The 22,090-nt window shown below is 41.6% G+C and overlaps 1 protein-coding gene across 1 annotated transcript; it reads right to left on the bottom strand.

Moving 5' to 3' along the window:
- C2H21orf91 (chromosome 2 C21orf91 homolog) lies at positions 1-18,994 on the bottom strand. Its single transcript, XM_054654945.2, has 5 exons — positions 18,737-18,994; positions 18,213-18,342; positions 5,330-5,845; positions 2,072-2,134; positions 1-1,027 (listed from the first exon to the last, which is right to left on the bottom strand). Exons 2-5 carry the CDS (start codon positions 18,334-18,336, stop codon positions 867-869), a joined length of 864 nt encoding a protein of 287 aa, XP_054510920.1. The 5' UTR covers positions 18,337-18,342; positions 18,737-18,994; the 3' UTR covers positions 1-866.
- Positions 18,995-22,090: the final 3,096 nt, after the last annotated feature.

Here is a 22,090-nt window from a genome sequence, read left to right as displayed (position 1 = left end):
TGTAGTATTACAAATTTATTGAGTTTCGTCAAAGTAATTTTTCAGCATTGAAAATTTCACACATATAAAACAACTTCTATGCATTAAAACCAAAGTATGGATTCTTTTTTAAATTTAAAGCAAATGCTGTGCTTTTTTAAACATCTCATGAACCAAATTCTTCAGTTATAAAGCTGATAAAAATAATTGATACACCACTAGAGTTTTTTTCTTCAACATGTGAAATTCATCTCTTTGGGAAACAATACTTTTTAAAATTGTATCATGAAAGATACAGACCTGAAAAAGGATAAACAATCATACACAAGGCATAAATGTTACACAGAGTAACTCAGACATTTTATAAAGAGATCTGGAAAAGTACCTAAAATAGTGATATTTATTTAGTATAAAATTTCAATAATAAAATATTGCTCATAATAAATAAGAAAACATGAGTTTTATTAATACTGTTCTCCCCTTAAAGCTCTCTTGGATGTAACAGGATCAGACCTGATCAAAAGTCAAATTTTTATTTTGTCCTCTGTATGAAGGAGGCAGGTTTACAGGCTTCAGGTCATTCTTTGCTAGAAACAATTTTATTATAAACAAAACACAGAATTCATTTCAAGGCTCATGCGTAGTTATGGGAAAAAAATAATAATCCCCAAATGTGAATAAACCTTATTACAGCAGATTTTAATACCCAAAATATTTGCCTTTTTTGTTAAACCCAAAGTGGAATAAGTCCTCCCAGGGATTATGAATACAAAGAGAAAGCTGCCCAAGTTTTCTCAAAAGCTTCTAAATAGGGGTGAAGCTGTACTTAAAGGTTATCAATGCTGTTAGGGACAGCTTGCTCTAGGGGGGATGGAAGTTGTTTCCCTTTAGATGGGGACGTTGGCTTTCGTCCCTGCTCTTCCCATCTGCAGGCAGGGCAGCTTGGAGCAGTTCTTGAGCAGCTGCTCGATGGCGATGTGGCGCACGTTGAGCTCGGAGGCCAGGGAGTCCTTCTCCTGCACCTGCTGGGCCAGCTCCTCAAACACATCTGCAACAACAGCACTGGGTCAGTGCACTTGGGCCCTGCACTGACACAGCCTTAGGAAGCTGTGACAAACGCCACTGGGGAAGAGGCACAGACATTTATTTAAGTGGGATCATGCACAGGAGCTCTGCTTTTCCTAGTCCCAGCACAGCTTTGTATGCATGGCAAACTGAACAGCATCAATTTGTTTCTAGTTATAGGCAACCTGAGCCAGGGTGGATGTGTACAGAATTGAAAACAAAGCTGACTCTGGCCTGTATCAGCAGCAGTGTGGCAGCAGGACCAGGGCAGGGATCATCCCCCTGTGCTGGGCACTGGTGAGGCCACACCTCAATCCTGTGTTCGGTTTTGGGCCCCTCACAGGAAAGACATTGAGAGGCTGGAGTGTGTCCAGAGAAGGGCAACAGAGATGGGGAAGGGTCTGGAGCACAACTGTGATGAGGAGCAGTGAGGGGGCTCAGCCTGGGGAAAAGGAGGCTCAGGGGGGACATTATCATTCTCTACAACTTCCTGACAGGAGGGTGAAGCCAGGCGGGAGCAGGCTCTTCTCCCAGGAAACAAGTGACAGGATGAGAGGAAATGGCCTTAGTTTACACCAGGCAAAGTTAGGTTGGATATTAGGAAACATTTCTACATGGAAAGGGCTGTCATGCACTGAAAACAGGCTGCCCAGGAAGTGGTGGAGTCACCATCCTTGGAGGGATTTAACAGACATGGAGATGTGGGATTTAGGAACCACTTGGTTTTGGGGGGGACTTAGCTGTGCTGGGTTAATGGTTGCACTGATGATCTTAAGGGTCATTTTTCAACCTTACCAATTCTATGGTTCTAGTAAAATTCTTGAAGAGAATACTGTGCCAATTTGCAGCACCAAAGCAGATTACATAATGAAATCACTCTATATCACACATTCCCAAGCAAAACAAGAGACTTCTGTTAAAAATTTAACTGGCAGAAAGGCAATCAAAATTTCTTCTTTAAAACCAGACCTTTTTTTTATGACAAAGCACCACAAACCCAAAACAAAGAGTATTGAAAAATTCTCACCCTGGATTTGCTTGAGCAGTTTTTCATTAAGTTGCTTTAACTCTCCTAGAGTCATTGTAGTCACTGCAACAATAAAATCTGTTATTACTACTACCAAAGTCACACAAGCATCCCTAAGCAGACTCCTATTTTCTCAAGATTTTCTCCTATTTACATCCTAATAAATCAACAGATGAGTGGCAGTAAGTCAGAGGCAATAGTGATTTGGGGAAAATTTGAAAATTCTCTTTTTAATGTTGACACAGACAAGGATTTACTTTATTAGAAAACCCTCTCTTCAATGTTAAAAAGGTGGAAAATCAAGCCCTGAAAACAACAGCATCCAGAATCAGAACTGCTTGGCACATTTAAATACTATACCCTCCTCTGACTGCAAAACACAATTTCCCCAGTGTAACCCATGAAAGCACATCTGGTAAATTGTGGACAATTAAAAGGGGACAATTCTGAGCTAATTCCTGCTATGTTTCCCAGCCTGCAAGAAGCAGCTTCCTGACAGAATTTTCAGCATGTGGCTCCCTGTTTTGGTCATCAAGGTTTGTGCTTTATGCATACAGGAATAACTTGCACAGTTTTCACTGAGTATCTCAGTGACAAATGATGAAGGACAATCCTGGCTTGATGAAGACCAGCATATAAAAATAGGTTTCCTTCTGTGCTCCTGGTGAGAACTATAAGATCCTCTGTATCATTCAAAAACCCTTTTGTATCTCAGGTTGTGTGCATTGATCACCCTCACAGAAAACACACATTAAGCCTCAGAGGAGGGAACTGTGGAAGTGCTCTTCACTGCCCTTGATCAACAGCAGGGAATCACTGGCCTGCTTCCTAGGGTTCCCTCAACCCTGCAGTGGGCACACATGGTGCCATGGCTGCTGCTGAGATGCCCTTGTCACCACGGTGAAGAAAAGTGACAATCTGAACACCACAGGGGGTACTGGGCACTGGCACAAGCTTTAAGACCTTGCAATTCTAAAATACTATTTTTAAACTTCAGCAAAGCTGTTTCTGCTGCAGCTTAGCAAAGCTCTCATCGCATACTCGAGAGAAAAAACGATGCTGCAGCTTTTTTCCAGAGATTTCTCTGTGCAAAAGGTTTCTACATGGCAAATTTAAAGTCCTGAATTCTGAAAAAGATGGGTTTTAGCTACCCACTGGATTATTTGATTATCCTAAGCCTTCCCTTTCAAACTTTCTCAGAGCTGGCAGTTGTGGGATGTTAAATTGCTGACAGTACTGCCAAACCAAAGAAGCTGGCAATAGCTAAGACTTGGTACTTGAGACATAATCCCAGCTAAGAATAAAACAGATTCACCTTTCTCCTCCATCAGTCAGGTAAAATGGTGCTCCTGCCTACCTTCAACTATCAATAAACCTGAAAAGTCCCTTCTCATACTTTACCACTCTTCAACCACCATAAAAACCCTGACTAAATTTAATATAGTAATTAAGAGCTAAAAATGTCAAGATTTCCCCCCCCTTTTATGCCCAGTGGTAGGATGCTAATTCCCCATTCTTCAGTATTTTCATTAACATTTTGTGATCTGGCAGACAGACTGGTTCACATGTTTCATATGAGTGTTTTGGGACAGGACTGTTTCATGGCACATTATTCTGATACAGAAGGGAAAGGGAGAAGGAACACTGAATTTAAATGGTAAAATGTTATTCTATCCACAGCTGAGGCAAACTCTGAAAAAATACTGGCCAAGCTATTTGCATTTCCATTAATACTGTTTTTCAGTAGACAGCTATGTTGTTAAGACTGAAAGTATTGCAGTAAGAAAGTACCTAATTCTGGCAGTCTAAGTTTACATATAACATACAGACTTAATCATAGAGATTCCAAATGAATGTCTTTTAAAGGTAAATACTGCAAAATACAAGCAAAAATGCCTCAAAGCTGCATTATGTAGTCAGAAGAAAAAACCTGTTATTGTGCTCAATGCAGATTTAGGTTCCCATCCTGAAATCAAAGACTGGAGATAAATTCCAAGTCACTAACTTCAGTTAGACAACCCCATAAACCAGGTCAAGCTTCCATAATTCCTCTGTTATATGCTGTCCTGATTTATGTAATCCCAATTTATGACTCCACCAGTGGACAGGTGGTCAAACAGCCCAGTGTATCTGTTTTGATTTATGGCTTTAAGGCTACTAATTCACTACAAATGCAGCATGACACATCATGCAGCAGTTAAGTAAAATCCTCTCAAAAAGAATGAGAAATGACTCAGCTTTGCAAGGACAGAGTTGTCAGTTTGTTAAAAAAAAAGGGAGGCTAAAGAAGCCAATTCCAACTTTTTACAGTACCTCTTTCTCTGACTCTTCTGACATTCTGATTCCATTATTACTTTGTTTTTCATCACCTGTTTTTCCCTGGAATATTTTATCAGTGCTTTGTTTTCTTTCTCAGGTCTTTTGAAATTAGGAAACCCTCTCCAATTACTTCCCTCATTTACAAATGTAAGAGTGGACATACACCAGTTCAGGACCAAGTACTGCCTAAAAAGCAGGATGGTAACAGCACATACCTCCGGGAATCTAGTCCTAACACATTTCATGCAGCCTGATTCCAGAGTCACTAAAATATCCTAGCTTTTTCTAAAGATTTCTTCTAGGAAATTCGTTTCTAGGAAACTAATTTTCTGTTATTTTCACCATCACCACAGTCATCAAAAGAGAGTTCAGGTCTTCTGCTACAGCCTTTAAGAGGACATGGTGGCAGAAGGGCTTTCCCAGTTTCTTAAGCTCAACAAACACAAGGAAAAAACATATCCTGTAAAATGCACTGGAAAGTCTGCTACTATTATTTCCCAACTTTGTTCTGCTACATGAACCTCTAATTTCCCCTGCTGTTTAGGGCAGGTCTCTGTGAAATGGAATTCAGGGCACTGTGCAAGTTCAATAAGAGAGAGATTTGCAGGAGCTGAGTAACCTCCACCTCCACAGGCAGGGCTGTGCAACTCCCAGGAATGACGTACGGAAATTAAATGTTCTGCATACATTAGACATGTCCTGTGTCAGACTGGGCTACAGCTAAGAGTAAAATAAAATTAAAATAAAATAATAACAAAACAAAAACCACCAGCCAAACCACCCTATTTGCTCAGCCAGGCAGCTCTTTTTTCCCCCATAGATTTTACATGCTGCACTTCAGGATGAGAACTAATGCCCTGTGGAGACATGAAGTGGTCAATAGGTACTTGAAAGAATGCTCTAGTTTGCTAGGCTGTGTGTAAATGGATGCATACTCACGTTCCTCCCTGCTGTGCTGAGGATGTCTCCTATGAACACTGGCAAGTGAATCCCCTTCAGCTTTTTCAGCTTTCTGGACCTGGCTGCGGTTGGGCCACAAAACGCTGCTGCAGCAGAAGGTAGCACCGAGTCTGAAATCAGTGGATTCTCTTGGTTCCAGCAGAGTCTGTGAGCAGCTTGAGATGCCTCCAGATTTCCCATCTATCCATTTTGCAGAGTATCTAGGTACTGGGGAGTCAAACTGTGGGAGTAGCTTTCTATCAGTCTGATGTCTGAAGCTAAAAAGCTGGTGTTGGGATGGTTTTGAACTCTCAGAATCAGAGTCTAAATCCTTGTTTTGTGCATATTGTATGATCCAGTTAATTTTTTTGCTCAAGATATTTTTTACTTCTGCATAAGGACTTTTAGAGAGCTTTGATCGTGGACAGTCCTGATTTGCTATTAAGTGGAATTTTTCAAAGCAGTCTCTGTGCCCCCTTAAAGATCTTGTATGTAGAAGATCTGACTTTGGTACTCCTGTAAAGACACAACAGAAAGAAGTTCACTTACTGCTAATTTTTTAATATCTTTACTCACAAGCAACCAAGAAAACAAAAACTTTAGTGATCAGTCTTATCACTGAAGCAAACAAGGGCACCTCACAGTCCAAAATTTGTGAAGTTTCCCTCAGGCTTGAGCCCTTGGCACACAAAGTGTTGTGCACACAATAATCTCTGGAGTAGGACTTCAGTGTGTGCCTCTTGCATGGTGACAGAGATGAAGCAAACTGACAACTCTGCATGCTGCATGCCCCCTACACACAAGTGTATAAGCTGCAGAAGTAAAATAAACCCAACTGTGTACCAGCAAGTTCTACAGAACAATCCTGAAGAGCAGTCTGACAGCACTCATACAAGCTTCCATCTTCTATGCATAATGTTATGAGCCATCTGCTCAAATACTGCAGGGTGCAGGCTTGTCTCATTCAAGTGGTCAAACATAACTTAGGTCTCAGTCACAGTTTATTATTTTGCACTGGTACAAGCCTGGAGCCTAGCTAGGGAAGCAAGCTCTAATACTGTCAATGCTTGCAAACATTAAACTGTCCTGAAATTCATTTAAGGTGTGCTGGTTTTGGCTGGGATAGAGTTAATTTTCATCACAGTGTAATATGGGGCTGTGTTTTGGATTTGCACTGCAGTGTTTTCATTATCCCTGAGCAGGGCTTACACACAATCAAGGCCCTTTCTGCCTCTCTCACCACCCTGACAGTGAGTGGGCTGGGGGTTGCAAGGAGCTGGGAAAGGACACAGGTGGAACAGCTGATCCCAACTGACCCAAGGGATATCCCACACCAGATGGCATCATGCTCACTGTGTAAAGCTGGGGGAAGAAGGTGGAAGGGAGGAATGTTGGAGTGATGGTGTTTGTCATCCCAAGTCACCGTTATGCATGACAGGGCCCTGCTCTCCTGGGGATGGCTGAACACCTGCACAACCATGGGAAGCAATGAATGAATTCCTTATTTTGCTTTGCTTGTACAGGCAGCTTTTGCTCTCTCTTTGAAACTGTCTTTGTCTCAGCCCACAAGCTGAAATTCTCTCCCCATCCCACTGAGGTTAAACCATGACATCACACAAGATGGATGTTTATTCTCCTCTTTGCTCATCCTCCCTCAAAGGCTGTTCAAATAGCTACAGCAGGTAACTTAAACCTCTAAGTAACAGCTAGTGATTGACAGGTTAAAAAGGAACACAATCTGTGAAGATCTGCACTTGGTGAGTGAACACAGATGGTATGAGAAATGACTATTCCAGAAAGTTAATAGTGCCCCACTACAAAATTACTTTCTGCTACTTCAGTGGATATTTATTTTTCTTTACATACACAGTAGATTCAGAATCCAAGTCCAGAATAATAAACAGTTTGTCATTTATCTCAGTACCCCATATATTACTTGGGAGGGTCTCAATACAATGAAAACCAATTCTGTCTAACAAGTTTGTCACTGCAAATAACAATAACATACCTGTGAACCAGAGGTTGAAAGTGCTTAATGCTGAAGTATTTAAAACAACAAACAATGTAACTGTATCTCTGAATCTAGGCAACATGAACCAACCTGCAGCAATCCTATCTTTAGCCATTAAAAGTGACTAAAATAAAAGAAAATCCATGAAATGCAACAGGCAACAAAATCTGGTAACAGAGACATTTACAGACAGTCAGAACAAAGCTACATGTTACAACAAGTCTCAGTTCTAGTTGATTTACCCTCTTAAATTCTTGTGGTAAAGTGTAATCTCCCCACCCCATACAATTAACAAATGATACAACGTTTTTGTTAAGTTACTATTCCCACATAATCCCACACTAGTCTCAAAACTAATCTGAAAAGGTAAAATTTTTAACATGAAACTGAAAACAAACCCAAGCACTTCATTTTGATTATTTCACTTGCTGGTATCTGCTGTTTGAAGTTGGGAGTTCAAACATCTAGAGTAGCCATCACAAATTGTTGATTTTCCACTCTTTGGGCAGCACTGAAATTTAAGTGCATTATTTTCTGGCTGAGTTCCTGAGAGTGCACACAATTTATAGGGCAAAAATATCTAAAAAACTGGAAAATAAAAGAAAAAATCAGTGGAATTAATTTTGTTCTTAGCACCAGAGGAAAAAGCTAAAGTCATGAAAACAGATGTTCCTTCTGTTCATGAGGTAACTATTAGAAGAAACAAAACTCAGATACTAACCAGAGGCAACTTTTAAGAAGGAAGTTCTGGAGTAAAGTACACTCTTTACTCCAGAAGTAAGAGTAAGGGGGTCCCTTTCAGTGGGGCAGTCAACATTCTCATCCACACCTCAAAATACTTTCTAACCTCTTTCAGCAAACAAATACTCACCAACTTCTCTTAAACTCTGCATAATCTGCTGCCTACTTGCAATGCTATTTTACCTCTCTTTCTTTACACAGACTTAAAAAACCCCAACAAACATTTCTATTGAGAAAAAGAAAGACAAGTCATTTGTTTTCATGACTTATCAGCACCACTTAAATAGAGCAAGCCTGCTTAACTGAAGTAGCATGATGGGAACCTCAAGTCTTTAAGCCATCAAGGGAAAGCAAACACTGTCAAGTGAAATTATAAGGCAAATATATTCACAACACTACAAACCCTAGAAAACTAGAGTGATTTGTTGAATGTTACTTGCTTTACCCAAGTGATTCTTCAACATTCTACCTTGCTGCTGCTCATAGTGCTTCTTTTACTTACAGAAAATAGTCAATGGGCTGAAAAACATGCTTTGCACAATTTTCCATACAATAATGCTCAGGAACCCACCTAACAAACACACCCACACAACAAATGACGGAGTACTGATGGTATCACTTAAAAAAAAAGAAATTCCTTTGAAGCTGCTTCATTATTTCAATGGGAATAAATGTTACTTGTCCAGTAGGAGAGGAGCATAAGACCACACAAAATAGCCAACACACAAATTGTTACACAAAGAAAGAACAAGTGCAGCATGACCTCATGAAGCCCCAACTGAATTATGTCCAAGTCTTAAGCTCAAGGTTATTCAAGTGTTTCCTTCTGATGAATTTATCTTTTAAGAGTTCTGAACATTGCTAACTTCCCTCATCTAAAGGCATGCTGCTCAAAGAGATCTGTTTTATCTGAACTCAGTAATAGAGTGCCTGAAATGAGCAATTATTACAGAAGAAAAAAAACCCATGCTACTTCAAGAGTTTAAGCTTTGCTATTTATATGCCACACATTAGCCACAATGTCCCTCTTTCTGAGCACAGGGCAAGTTATTGCAGAACACTTCCAGTACAGATCAGAATTTACATCCTACCCCTTCTCCTATTCCACTGCAAAACCCTCAAAGGGGTCCTGTCTAAGGAATCTTGAATAAAGTAAGGAACTGAAAATGTGCAAATCCAAACCAGTTTTGCAGAGAACTGCTAACAGACCTGCTTCACCTTTCACAGAACTGGTTTGGATTTTTACTGTAACAATCACACACAAAACTAAAATAACCATCCACTTCTCCTTTGTCCTAAGGTGACAATTAGTCCTTTCCTATGCAGAGAACATCAGCCATAACCTTCTGGAAGAGCTGAGCAGGGACAGCAGCTGCTGTGCCAGCACAAACTAACAACCACACACCAGAATTACAGCAAGTTAGGGTATGGTTCTCTGGAACAAATCCTTCTGTTGTGGGCAATACCATCAGCCTTATGAGGCAGAAAAGATGTCCATTTCTTTTTGGGAAGATTTCATACTCCACTCAGACTACTTCATATTTTTCCCTTCATCACAACTGCAGAAAAAGCCACAATCTGGTGAGCTGGCATGGACCAAGTGATATATAAAAAGGATTCTGTTTTATTGCTTTATTCAACACTATACACCAACAGATGAATAAAGCATGGCAAAATTTCTGTACAAAACAAGAAGCAATACTGCAATTTTGATAAACAGCTATTGTGAGTTTCGGGGACTTTCACAGGGTTTCAGTTCTGTCTTCACATTTCTGTTTGCTAACATCAACCTCAATCTTTCTTACTTTTTGTCTGTTTCTTCAAGTCTGCAATCATGAAACCATCAACTTCCCCACTCCCCCATTTGCAGGTATGTACATTTGCTCCTTGTCTTACTTTCCAAGAACAGGACTGCAGACTATGCCCAAGTACACTCTAAGTTTCATGTTTACTTTTTCAGAGAAGGAAAAAACCCCTCAAAAAGCAACAAAAATGCCACCCAACAACCACCCAGAGAAGAGAAGTTTAATCTGCAGGGAAAAAAAAATCCCACAAAATTCACTACTGTCTAGAAGACCATATCTAACAAACTTAAGACAGCACAGATGCTATTAGGAAACAAGCTCATGCCAGAGATCATTCCTCAAGTGCACATGATTCACAGGCTGATGTCTGCCAAACCTCCAGACAAATCATAAAACAACCTAAGTGCTTACAATCCATTATTTGTTTCTGATTCTAGTACCTCATGTGTCCTAGATGAAATATAAACATATCGCTTAACAATATCTTTGTATATATTGACTTGACAGGACATCCTACATAAGTGCCTAATTCTTAGGCACAAAAAAAACACCTCAACCCAAACCCTGACTTTCAATTAATAAGCTATGCAAGGCAGCCAGTCAACATGACTCTTAATTCACTCCTACAAAGTAATTTTGTAAATTCAGGCAGTTTAATACAGATTTTTTAAACTTCTATTTATTCATAACTGTAAAGAAGCTGAGAGCAGGGAGAATATTTACAAGATAACCAGGTGAGCAATAACATCTCAACAATTCTACCCCATTTTAAGGCATTTGTACTTGAAAGTAAATTAGTTTTCATCATATTAAAGTTTTTTGCTTTCTGGCTCTTTTGACAGTAAGAAATCTACAAAGACTATTTCTGCCTTCGCAACTGATTCACTGAGAACTATGTATAACTCCTCTTCATTATAAAGACACAGAACTAAAAGTGAAATGTTTGCTCATGTTTATATAAAGCTGGCTAGAAGAGTTGTCCTATTTGGAGATTATAATAGTAGTCAACAAGTCCAATTTTAAAAGGAATGTTCTTGAATACCAAGATTATTCCACATCCCTTCACAAATGTTTCCATGGAAAAAAATAAATCAGTGATCATTAGCCTGCTTATCTTCAACACTGTGGGTTTTTTCATTTGTTTGCTATTCTCCAAAAAAACAAAAAAAACCAATAAAACTTCTTATTTGGTCTTTCAGATCCATCAGTTGGAAATAACATTAAAGAAAGCTTACATTCTTAGCATTTTCTAATGTACTGCTGTAAACTAATTTATTTTTTGCAATGGTGAATAGCAGCTGAAGTAGAAAATCCCCCCTGAATCTAAGATGAACTAAAATTAGCAGGAATATTTGTAGACATATGAATAGTCAATGATAAGTTTGTACTACGCCATTAGTTACTCAAAGCCTCCCTAAAGAATTTACAAATACTTATGGGTAAAGATTTATACCTGACCATCTCTTCTGCCTCCAGTTTGAGTTAGCTGTGGAGACCTAACAGGCAACAGGTCATTCCTTCCTTCTCAGACACAATTCACCTCACCTGAAACACTGAACTCCAGAGGGATTTGTGACAGACACCTCTGCTCTTCTCCTTTAATCCCAGAGTAAGCAAGAACCCTTGCCTGTGGCTGCCCACTTTCAGAGCCCTGGTCTCCACTGTGTGCTCCCAGATGTTCCAGCTGCTGCTCCCCTCAGCTGTGCACATCAGGAGCACTCTGTAAACAGGGATGTTCAGCCAGCTCATGGAACAGCTCCTGGACATCTGTGAGTGTCCACTGGGAGCACAAAGGTCAGATGAGCTGCAGTGTGGTTTACCTCGTGTGCAGACAGAAAGGCTTCTTCACAAGACATTCAGTGTTCATGTCTGTTTGTTTCAAGCCACTGCTGCATAGGCTGCTTACCAAGAGTGCTTAAAGAGTCCCAGAAAAGCAGATCCCAAGGCCTGTTCAAAATGCATGAGACAAAAGCAGCCCATGATAACCTAAGACAACAAGTTATCCACATGTCTAAATGACAAAAACCTGATACTGTACAATTCTGCCAACATTGAGAAGCGGGATCATTAGAGATGTGTATCTCCAGTACATCTGCTTGACAAGATGTAAAGCCAACTGCTACTTTTAAGGGTTTACATGCAATCTCATTTGAGAGTTAAATCCTATGATTTATTAGACTGGCTAGAAGGAAGATGCCAGTGCCATTCATTAACTTCTAAAACCAGACACTTTGCAAATACTAGATATTATCTTGTTCATAAATTAAAGTTCTCTCCTCGCTTTCATATGATAATGCCAGTACTTTCCATATATCAAGTGTGCACACAAATCACCTCCCACTACATTCCTATCAGCTCATTTGTATTTTAGCACAGAGCAAAGATATCAGACAGAAGAGAAATCCAGCTGGCCCCTTAAATATATTTTCAAAAATCATGTTCCTTATAAACTACTTTACTAAGAAGAATTTGCTACTGTATTAAACAAAGCAATGACTGATGAAAGCTTCACTACTGAAAATATTATATACTTTGTAAGAAAAATGAGTTAAATAGACAACCAGAAGAGAGTGGAAGTCATAAGCTGGAATTTCTGCAGTCTGGATGATGCCAGGTAACATAAATACTCAATTATCCTGTTTGCATGGACAAACCTCCCAAATCTGCACATTAAGAATGCAAAAATGTTTTTACTGAACCAGCTCCACATCTTAGCATTACTCAGTGGCACTTGTATAGCATTCAGATCTAGAACAGCATCTCCAATCATGCTCAGACCTGAATTTGTAGTTAAGAGCTTTAGTGAAAACTGCAGCTAATTTCACATGTCCATTCAACTTTGCAGAAATGAGTCATACCCCTGGCCTGCAAATGCTACCTTGAAATGAGTTCTCACCTGTCTAGTCTAAAGGGCAATGATGGAAATTTTTAGCTTTTATTGCCAGAATTATCTATTTTATTGTTTATCATTTTATTAACACTGTAAAAATAAGAATGTGTAATATTCTGGAACAGAATTAAATCAAACAGTGATTTCCACTTGTTTCAACTATACCTTACAAAACATTTTATTTCAGTGAGATATTCTTCTGAAGGTTGTAAAAAGGAAAAAAAACCCTGAAATTCCAATGCTTACACGTTTGCAACAACTAAACCCACCCCCTCCTTTTTTTTTTTTTAAATGAACACAGAATGAGAATATTATACAAGATTTTACAGACCTTAACAGGAAAAAAGCTATGTGGTAAGACAGATTTATTTATAACATAATATCCTTGCCTCAGCCTGGAGACTCAGATGCACTAACCTGATGCTGAAATTGCCTCAAAGCTGAGTCTATCAGCACTTTAAAGGACCATGGAAACCTAACTACTTCAACATAAATCAGGGGAATGGATGCCCAGTACTTACACTGTCTCTTATGTTACAGGACCTGGGATGGGAACTGTCATTTGCTATTCAGCTGTTCAGCTCTAAACAGAAATGGAAGTGAGCCAGTTTGCTTGTCAGCCAGCACTCTCCAAGATGTTATTGTAGTTAGCAGCACTGGACAAGCAAAAGAGTAAAAAATCATCTCAAACAATCACGTTTTCCACTTCTATTACCATTTGCCACCATTACAACTCTTGAATGTGAGGAAACGCAGGTTTAAGAAATACCAGTATAAACCCAATTAAAGACAGACACACTATGTAAAGTAATGTAAAGATAAGTCGTAATTGTTACAGACTTCCAAGTTTGATGTTCAAACAAAAACATTCAAGTATTAAGATCCTGAAGCTGGTATTTCCAGAGGATGCCAGGACACAGCTGCCTTGTGCAATGCCTTCCCGTGGGAAGGAACCTGAGCACCTCTGAGCAGCACCACAGGCAGGAGCCTCTGGCTGCTGCTGTGTGAGGGGTGACACACGGGATACACGGTCACACAGAGCCACAGACTGCCTTGGGCTGGAAGGAACCCTAAAGATCATCTCATTCCAGCCCCCTGCCATGGGCAGGGACACCTTCCACTAGAGCAGGGTGCTCAGAGCTCCATTCCACCTGTCCTTAAAACACTTCGAGGGATGGAGCATCCAGAACTTGGAAATGCTACAGCTGGAGTTTCAAAACACCATATTCAGGCAGAGGATTTTGTTTTGTTGATGTATACATTTACAGACAGTTTTAATACATACACAAGTGTGTATTTTTCAGTTTTCAGGCATTTCTTCCCACCCCTGGTATCACAGCAGATTTGTTAGTACTGTGCCTCTGCTAGCAGAGTTCAGTTAATCATTTTCTCATATTCTAATGAAATTAAAAAGAAGAACTTTGTTTCCACTAACACACACAACACGTGATTTCCTGGCTTATGCAAACCAGCTACAGATGAATTTAAAACATTTCCTGTTTCAATCCACTGATTACTACTGTGACACCTACTCAGAAAAGCAAACAATGCACCATCTCTGATGCTCGCTTCATCTGCACAAGGCAAACAAAGCCCAGCACTAAAGTCCAACAGATCCTGCCCACCAGGATATTCTAAACCCCATGTACAACTTTAAAAACACTGTCCACAATCAGCTTCATTTTTCAAAATGTTTAGTATTTCACATGTAAGTGCTTTGCATATTTTAAACTTTAAGAAGCACATTAATATTCTGTTGTATCACCTGACTATGAACCTTCAGACACAAAAGCTAGTTGGGCAACAGAAGGATTTAGGTGTAGCTGAGTACACTCAGCTTCCCTGAGTGTGAATCCTCAAGCTGGATGAGCCAGTGCAACTGGAAAAAAAATCCTGCCCTTTGCAGAGACAACACTGCTCTCACCCCTTCTAGACTGAAGACCAGAACCACTCAACTCTGCTGAGCATGTTGCTCTTTCCTTGTTTAAGAAAGACAGAAGACATTTAACAGGGTTAAGTTCAAACCTGCATGTTGGCTTTAGTTATTCCAATGCCCACGTTCTCTTTTCTTCTCTCCTTGCTATAACTCTTTCAGTCAGCTTCAGAAAAATAGATCCTATAATCCATATGTATCCCTCCTGAATAAATTCTGGGACAGACACTACAGCTGATCTCCCAGTTACACTCAAACCAGCAGTTTCTGTGAATTAACTGAACTTAGTAAGAAGCATAATTCACTAAAATACTAAAAATCTATTATTAGAAGAATAATGATGGAGACCTGATATCTGATAAAAATGAAAGGCTTTATGGCACAGTAACTGACTTCCTTAAATAGAAATTCAACAGTTATTTAATCAAGACAGAAGACAGATTAAGCTTTCTGTATAGCAGTATTCTCTATAAAGGACTATAAAAGAAACACAATTTCCCCCCCAGTTATGTAACATTACCAAGATACCATCCAAACATAACAAAGGTTACAAATAAACACTTCAATGTCAGGAAAGTAAGGGCTGAGCCATGTCATAACACTAATCCAGACACCAGTCATTATTGGACATGGGGATGGTCTCCAAGTCCCCCATTTTTAATTCCTCCTCTTACTGACTCAAGCCAATCAACATCACCATTGAGACACAGACAAACCTGTGAACTCAGCTGCTGAATTCACAGATGCCAGGAGCTGCAGAGATTCATCATCACTAGATTACACTGTAATTAAGTAAATTATATTTCTGTAGTATTTATTCACAGACACTTGAGAAAGTCTGTTTTGAGGGTTCAGCTGCACCAGTTCCCAGCACAGGGACTTGCCATGCCCAGGTTTAAGCAGTCACATGCTGCTGGCATGAGGGGAAACAGAATTGTCCTCAGTAGTTTTGTTAATATGATGCCTTGCTAAAAAAAGAAAGCTGGGAAGCCTACTTCCAGAATTTCATGCCTAGACTCACAAACCACAAGTATATTTAGGTCAGAAAAGACCTTCAAGAGTCCAACTGCAAACCTAAGACAGCCAAGCCCACTGCCAGCCCTTGCACATCATCTGTAATTCTCCTTTCTATCCCAACCCAGCTCCTGGTGCACACTGCATGGTCAGGAAAGATGGAAGAGGTGCCACACATTCCAATTAAGTCAGACAGCACTTAACACATGGAAGTTAACAGGGTGCTGCAAACAGTGGGAGTACTCAAGCATCCTGCAAGATGCTGAGCTGTGACTAATAGCCTGCCTGCTCTCCAACAGCAGCTATTTCCTGCTTCTCTGAGGGAGAAGTTCCACACCAAAAATGAGCAAGCCTGTCTTAGCTGTTGCATGAGTATCTTTTTTAGAATTGCCTACTTCACTTCCTGAAATACTTAATTTATGTATGGGTTTTAATTGCTGACAGTTTTAAATATGATGCTACATAAAAAGACAAACTACCAGCAAGATCAACACTCATTTGTAAGTGTGGGATAACACATCTACAGGAGTTGATGCAACTTGCAGCTGATTCTGTTCAACAAGTTTTAATGCATCTGAACTCCATTAAAACATAACCAGGAGGTCAGTATGAAAACATCCAGCATAACATTGTGCTTTAGTGAATCACCCAGTTCATGCTGTACCCAGGGCTGCCAAAAGACTTATTTGAGACACATAAAAATCAGTCTTTGTCACAAAAAAAATACAGGAATGTAGAGATATGTCAAAAGTAGGAAAAGTGTACCATACCAGAGGTATGGTAAAGAGCTGACTCATGCAGTAGCTCAGCTAAAAAGCCTTATAATGACTCTATATAAAAAGTCACTGACACAGCCTCTGCCACTTTTAAGCCTCTCCTCCCTATGAGCAGTAACAGCACATCTTTTCAAAGTGGCACACAAAAGCTAGACTATCAGAAATTGAGGCATTTTGATGTTAACATGATCAAAGATATGTATACTTTTATTATGCAAAATAAAAGAATGGCCTATAACTTCAGGGAAGCTTTTATCACTATTCTATTCCATGCAGCCTCCTTTTAACTGGAAATTTAGAAGATTATGTAAAGGTTTCCACAGATTAAGTCTTTCCTACCACCAAGGCTATTTAGAGCAAAAAATCCCAAACCTATTCCACTTAAAACACATGATCACTTTGTAAAGTCACAGCTATAACAAGCAGCTTTAACAAATCCACAGCTTATCTCAAACAACAGAGCACAGAAACCATCCAGCAATTTTTTAATGTGTTCTATCACTTTCAACACTTTCAAAACAAAACTAGATTAGTAGTGTAATGGAAGCACTTAATTCTCAGTGTGCTGGTATGTTTTCAAAGCCTAGAGAGAGAAACATCCTCTCTCCATATTGAGAAGTCTAAACCCAATATTCTAAAGCAATAAGAAAACTCAAAGAGACTGACTTAGGTTAGACAGCTGCTCTTGAGTTTCAACAAAAACTGCAAGTATACAGGCATGTCTCTTCTAAACAAAAGCAAAAAACATGGCAATTACTTCTGAAGTATCAAAATAGTGTTCAGATTGAAATACACTGCCTCTACTAGCAACAAAAGTCTACTATCTGTTATCAAGAAATGGTAACAGAAATGATGGGACTAATCACATAACACTGTTGAGATCCTCATATTCAATTGCCTCACAACAACATAAATTACTCTGGGTAGTTATATCTGCATATAATTGGGGAAGATCACTCTATGAAAGGGGAAGAAGTTACTTTGCTGCTCCAAAGACAAGCAATTTCACTTAAAAAGGGACAAACATAATCTACTGTTCATTCATGCATGAAGAAAAGCAACAAGAAGGGGAAATTCTTTACCGAAACTGGTTTAAAATTTTAAAAATACTATTCTGGAGGCCAAAATGGTTCTACAAGATTAGTCTTTTAAAAGATGGCAAGAACTCCTACTTTACAACCTGCTGACTTTAGGAAGCTCTGATAATGAACCCTGTTTTATCACATTATACATACCAACATTTTATGAAAACAAAAAGAAATTTTGAAATTTCTTTCATAATTTCAGAAAGAAACTATGAAAACAAGAATTCCTTTCCTCATTGCAGATCTAGTGAAAGCAGGGCGATCTGCTTCCAAAAACCCCGAATACCATGCTATAAAAATTGCAATTTGAGCTTGCTTTATACATAGACCCCCTCTAATTATTGAGCAAATAAAGGCAGAACGGGATTCAGACCGCAAGTCCAACATCAGTGGTCTAATGCCAGGAGACGGAATAAACACCAGGGCGTTCCAGAGGCTCTGGAAAGAGAGGGCTCACCTTCACGTCTGGAGGAGCAGCACCCACCTTTAGAGCTAAAAAACAAACCGATTTAAAACTTTATCTACAGACAGGCGTTTCCAAACCCGACGGAAGCCTTGGAGGAGCTCTCTGTGCGCCCAGCCCCGGCCGGGCTGGCCCAGGAAGGCTCCAGCTCCCATCGAACCTCACCTTCGATGTTCAGCTCGAAACAGACGTGGCAGAAGGAGAGCGTTTCCTTCTCGGTGCCCAGCTTGCAGACGCTGCAGATGTTGTCATCGTCCAAGTCGATGCTCACGAACTGCTCCTCGTTCATAGTGCCCTGCGGAGGGGGACAAGGCACGGCAGGGTCACTGCGGGAGCCACCGGGGCCGCGCCGCCGAGGGGGAGGGCCCGCAACGGGGGCGGGAGCGTCCCGGCAAAGTTTTCCCTACAGAGAAACTGAGGCCAGGCCGCACGTACCGAGATTTCCCCTTCCCTCGCCCGAAGGGTGCCCCGTCCCATCCCGTCCTGCTCCCCAGCAACTCCATCACCAGCTCCATCAGCGCTGCCCCCTCCCTCCCTTCCTCCCTCCCTCCTCCGCGCACCAGCGGCGCGGACGCCCCTCCACCGCCCATACCGCGATATCCCCGGCTCTGTCCTATCCCCTCCCGCTAATCCTACCCCGATCCCCAATGCCAGCCCCGGTCCCCAATGCCAGCCCCGTCCCCTCTCACCGCCGCCCGCCCCGGCCGCGCTCCGCTTTGTCCGCCCTCCCGCGCCGCCGCCGCCGCCGCTCTCGGCGCCGGGCACCGCCCGCCGCTTCGTGCCGGCACCACGGCCCGGCGGCACGGGGGGACACCGGGGGGCTCGCACCGCGGCCCGCCGCACCCGAGCGCCTGGAGTCGCCTCGGAGCTGGGCAGCGAAGCGTGAGGAGCCAGGAGCTCCGGTTCTCCCGGGCCTGCGGGCGGGCAGAGAGGCGCAGAGCGGCCGCGCTCCCCCCGCAGCAGTTGGTCTGGTCTGCGCCGCGCGGGCGGTGGGCGGGCGGGGCTCCTGTCGCGACTGGCGCTGCCCGGCGTGACTCACCCGGAGCGCGCCTGCACCGCTGGCACGTGTGAAAAACGCCGATCACTTGTTGTTAAAATTTAATAGTAATAAAATAGTTATAAAAATAGTAATACAATTAGAGTAATAATAATTTGGGCAATTTGAATTAGGACAATATGAGACAATAGAGACAAAGAGTTACGGACAGTCCGGGTACCTCTTTCTGGGCAGCATAAGCCCGAAAAAGGACACATGTTAACAGAGGATTAACCCTTAAAAGCAATAGCCTGTTGCATATTCATACACCTCATACGTGATGCATAAATTCCATTCAAATACAGGATTCTGTCTGGTCATCGTCATCTTCTTCTTCCGAATCCTAACAGCGCCTTCGAGGCGGGAAGAAGTTCGTTTCTTCTGATAAGAGAGCAATAATTTCTTTTTCTCTGAAAGATTTAGGTGTCTTGTGGCTGCTATCTCTCTGTGAGTCTTTTCTTTAAAAAAAGTATCTTACATAGCATAGTTTCTATTTTAGCATTTTGTTATAACCTTAAACTATATTTAACACAGTACTTAAGAGAATTAATACAGCATTACTTTCTAACACAACACATATAATATTCATTTAAATATTTGTGAAAAGCAAATCATAAAATACATGCATTTTTCACACACTGATGCTGAGCACATCCGGCAGCCGTGGCAAGTTGGTTTTGTTAAAGATGGGGGCTAAAAACAAGAAAGGTGCAGTGATAGAATATCGATTCCAATCAGGAAACAATATTAAAATTGTTTAATTTAAGCCCGGCCAGGGCTGTGCTGGCTCTCCAAAAAAAGCCACAACCAGTCACAGAATCACAGATTCTGGGTATGGTTGAAAGGGAGCCCAGAGGGTCATTGGTCCCAGCTCCCTGCCCAAGCAGGATCATCCCAGAGCACATGGCGCAGGATTGCATCCAGACACTCCTGGAATATCTCCAGTGAGGGAGACTCCACACCCTCTCTGGGCAACCTGTTTCAGCAGGTGTTCACTTGCACAGTAAAGTTCTTCCTCAAGTTTAGGTGGAACTTCCTGTGCACCAGTTTTTGCCTGTTCCCTCTTTTTGTGTTGGTTGGCAACACCGGGAAGAGGCCGATCCTTTCGTCTGGGGAATTTCCACAATTGACGGAAATTACATACAGCGTGTTCCTACATGTCAAAGTAGGATTATTTATGGGAGAACTAAGTAATCTTCCAGAGGCTCCTGTGTTGAAACACATCTCTGCAGTTTGGATTGTTTCTTTCATTGTGTTTTCTTGGGGTGTTTTCTTTAATTTTATAAAAAAAAAGACAAATGCATGTGATGCCATCCAGAGGGACCTGGACAAGCTCAAGGGGTGGCCCTTGGGAATCTCATGAGGTTTGACAGACCAAGTCCAAGCTGCTGCACCTGGGTCAGGGCAGCCCCAGCACCAATTGGAGCTGGGCATGAGCAGACCCAGAGCAGCCCTGGGAGGAGGAGCTGGGGGTGCTGGTGGGTGAGAGGCTGGCCATGCCCTGGCCATTGGGAGCCCAGAGCCCCCCGTGTGCTGGGCTCATCCAGAGCCCCGTGGGCAGCAGGGCAGGGAGGGGATTCTGCCCCTCTGCCCCCTCTGCTGAGACCCCACCTGCAGGGCTGCATCAGCTCTGGGCTCCAGCACAGCAAGGACAGGGACCTGCTGGAGCCAGGCCAGAGCAGGCACCAAGGGGATCACAGGGATGGAGCAGCTCTGCTGGGAGGAAAGGCTGAGAGAACTGGGATTGTTCAGCCTGGAAAAGAGAAGGCTTTGGGATGAGCTAATTGCAGTTTTCCCAAAGGAAACCCACCAGAAAGATGGAGAGAGGCTATTTACAAGGGTCTGGAGTGACAGGTCAAGAAGGAATGGCTTCAAACTGACCAAGACTAGGTTTAGATTAGATATTAGGAGAAATCCTTTACTGTGAGAGTGGTGCAGCACTGGAACAGGTTTCCTGGAGAAGCTGTGGACGCCCCATCCCTGGAATGTTTAAGGCCAGTTTGGATTGGGGTTTGAGCAACCTGGTCTAGTGTGGGGTGTCCCTGCATGGCTGGAACTAGAATATCATTAAGGTCCCTTCCAAGCCAGGCCATTCTATGCTTCTGTGGTTTCCTGAAAAAAAAAAGAAGTCCTGCACTCTGCTGGTGTTCCATCTTTTACTGCTCTTAGGCAGCAAGTTGACTTTAGATTTCCTTCTGTTGGATGATGATGGAGCATGTTTCATCACAGAGCTCGCTGGAATCTTCCTCAAATTGTTTCTACCACAAGCTGAGAACTGGATCTGGGAGAGGGGATGCATTTCCTTCTCTCCTTGTCATCTGTTTTTTTGATGAAGGGTAGCAAAGAAGCAGCTCCTTGGCTTCAGTGCAGAAGAAAAATTACGACAGAAAAAAGCACATCAGCTTGGGTTGGGAGATTAGGAAAAAGAAAGGGAGACTGGACAAGTGATGGTGGAGCCTTGTAAAATCTATAATTATTGAAGTATTTTCCCCTCCAGATTCTGATGTCTATTGAGTCTCAACAGCTCATTGCCACAGTGCAGTGGCAGCTGCTCTGAAATCCAAGGGCAAAAAAGTCATGAATCTTGTTAATAAATGACATGTGGGAGACCGTATGGCTCTCGGTAACTGAGCTGCTTTTCTTGTCAAATATTGCTCTAAAATATAGAGGTCATTGCAGTAAAAACAGTGAAGGAGAACTAAAGTTTCAGGCTCAAATTTCTGAAAAAAGCTAGCAAATACCAAGATGAAGATAGTGAAATAGTAGCTGCTGCTCGTGGTGTGGTTTATATTTATTCATACGCATTTGTAGTTCCTCCCTTGGTTTATCAGGGCATGTGATTCTAGCTAACAGTTTACTTACACTGGAAAATTATTTTAGTAGGAAACAAATCTGTTCTGTCTTTCTATGTTTCTTTTTCCCTACTGAGTTTGCATTTTCTTAACAGGGAGGCTTTGGCAGTGATGGTGTTCCAGTAATTCCCACTGCTTCACCTTCCCCCAGCTGC

The sequence above is a fragment of the Agelaius phoeniceus genome, chromosome 2 (assembly GCF_051311805.1).
Source record: "Agelaius phoeniceus isolate bAgePho1 chromosome 2, bAgePho1.hap1, whole genome shotgun sequence".
NCBI lineage: Eukaryota > Metazoa > Chordata > Aves > Passeriformes > Icteridae > Agelaius > Agelaius phoeniceus.
This window is presented reverse-complemented; position numbering and strand designations above follow the sequence as displayed.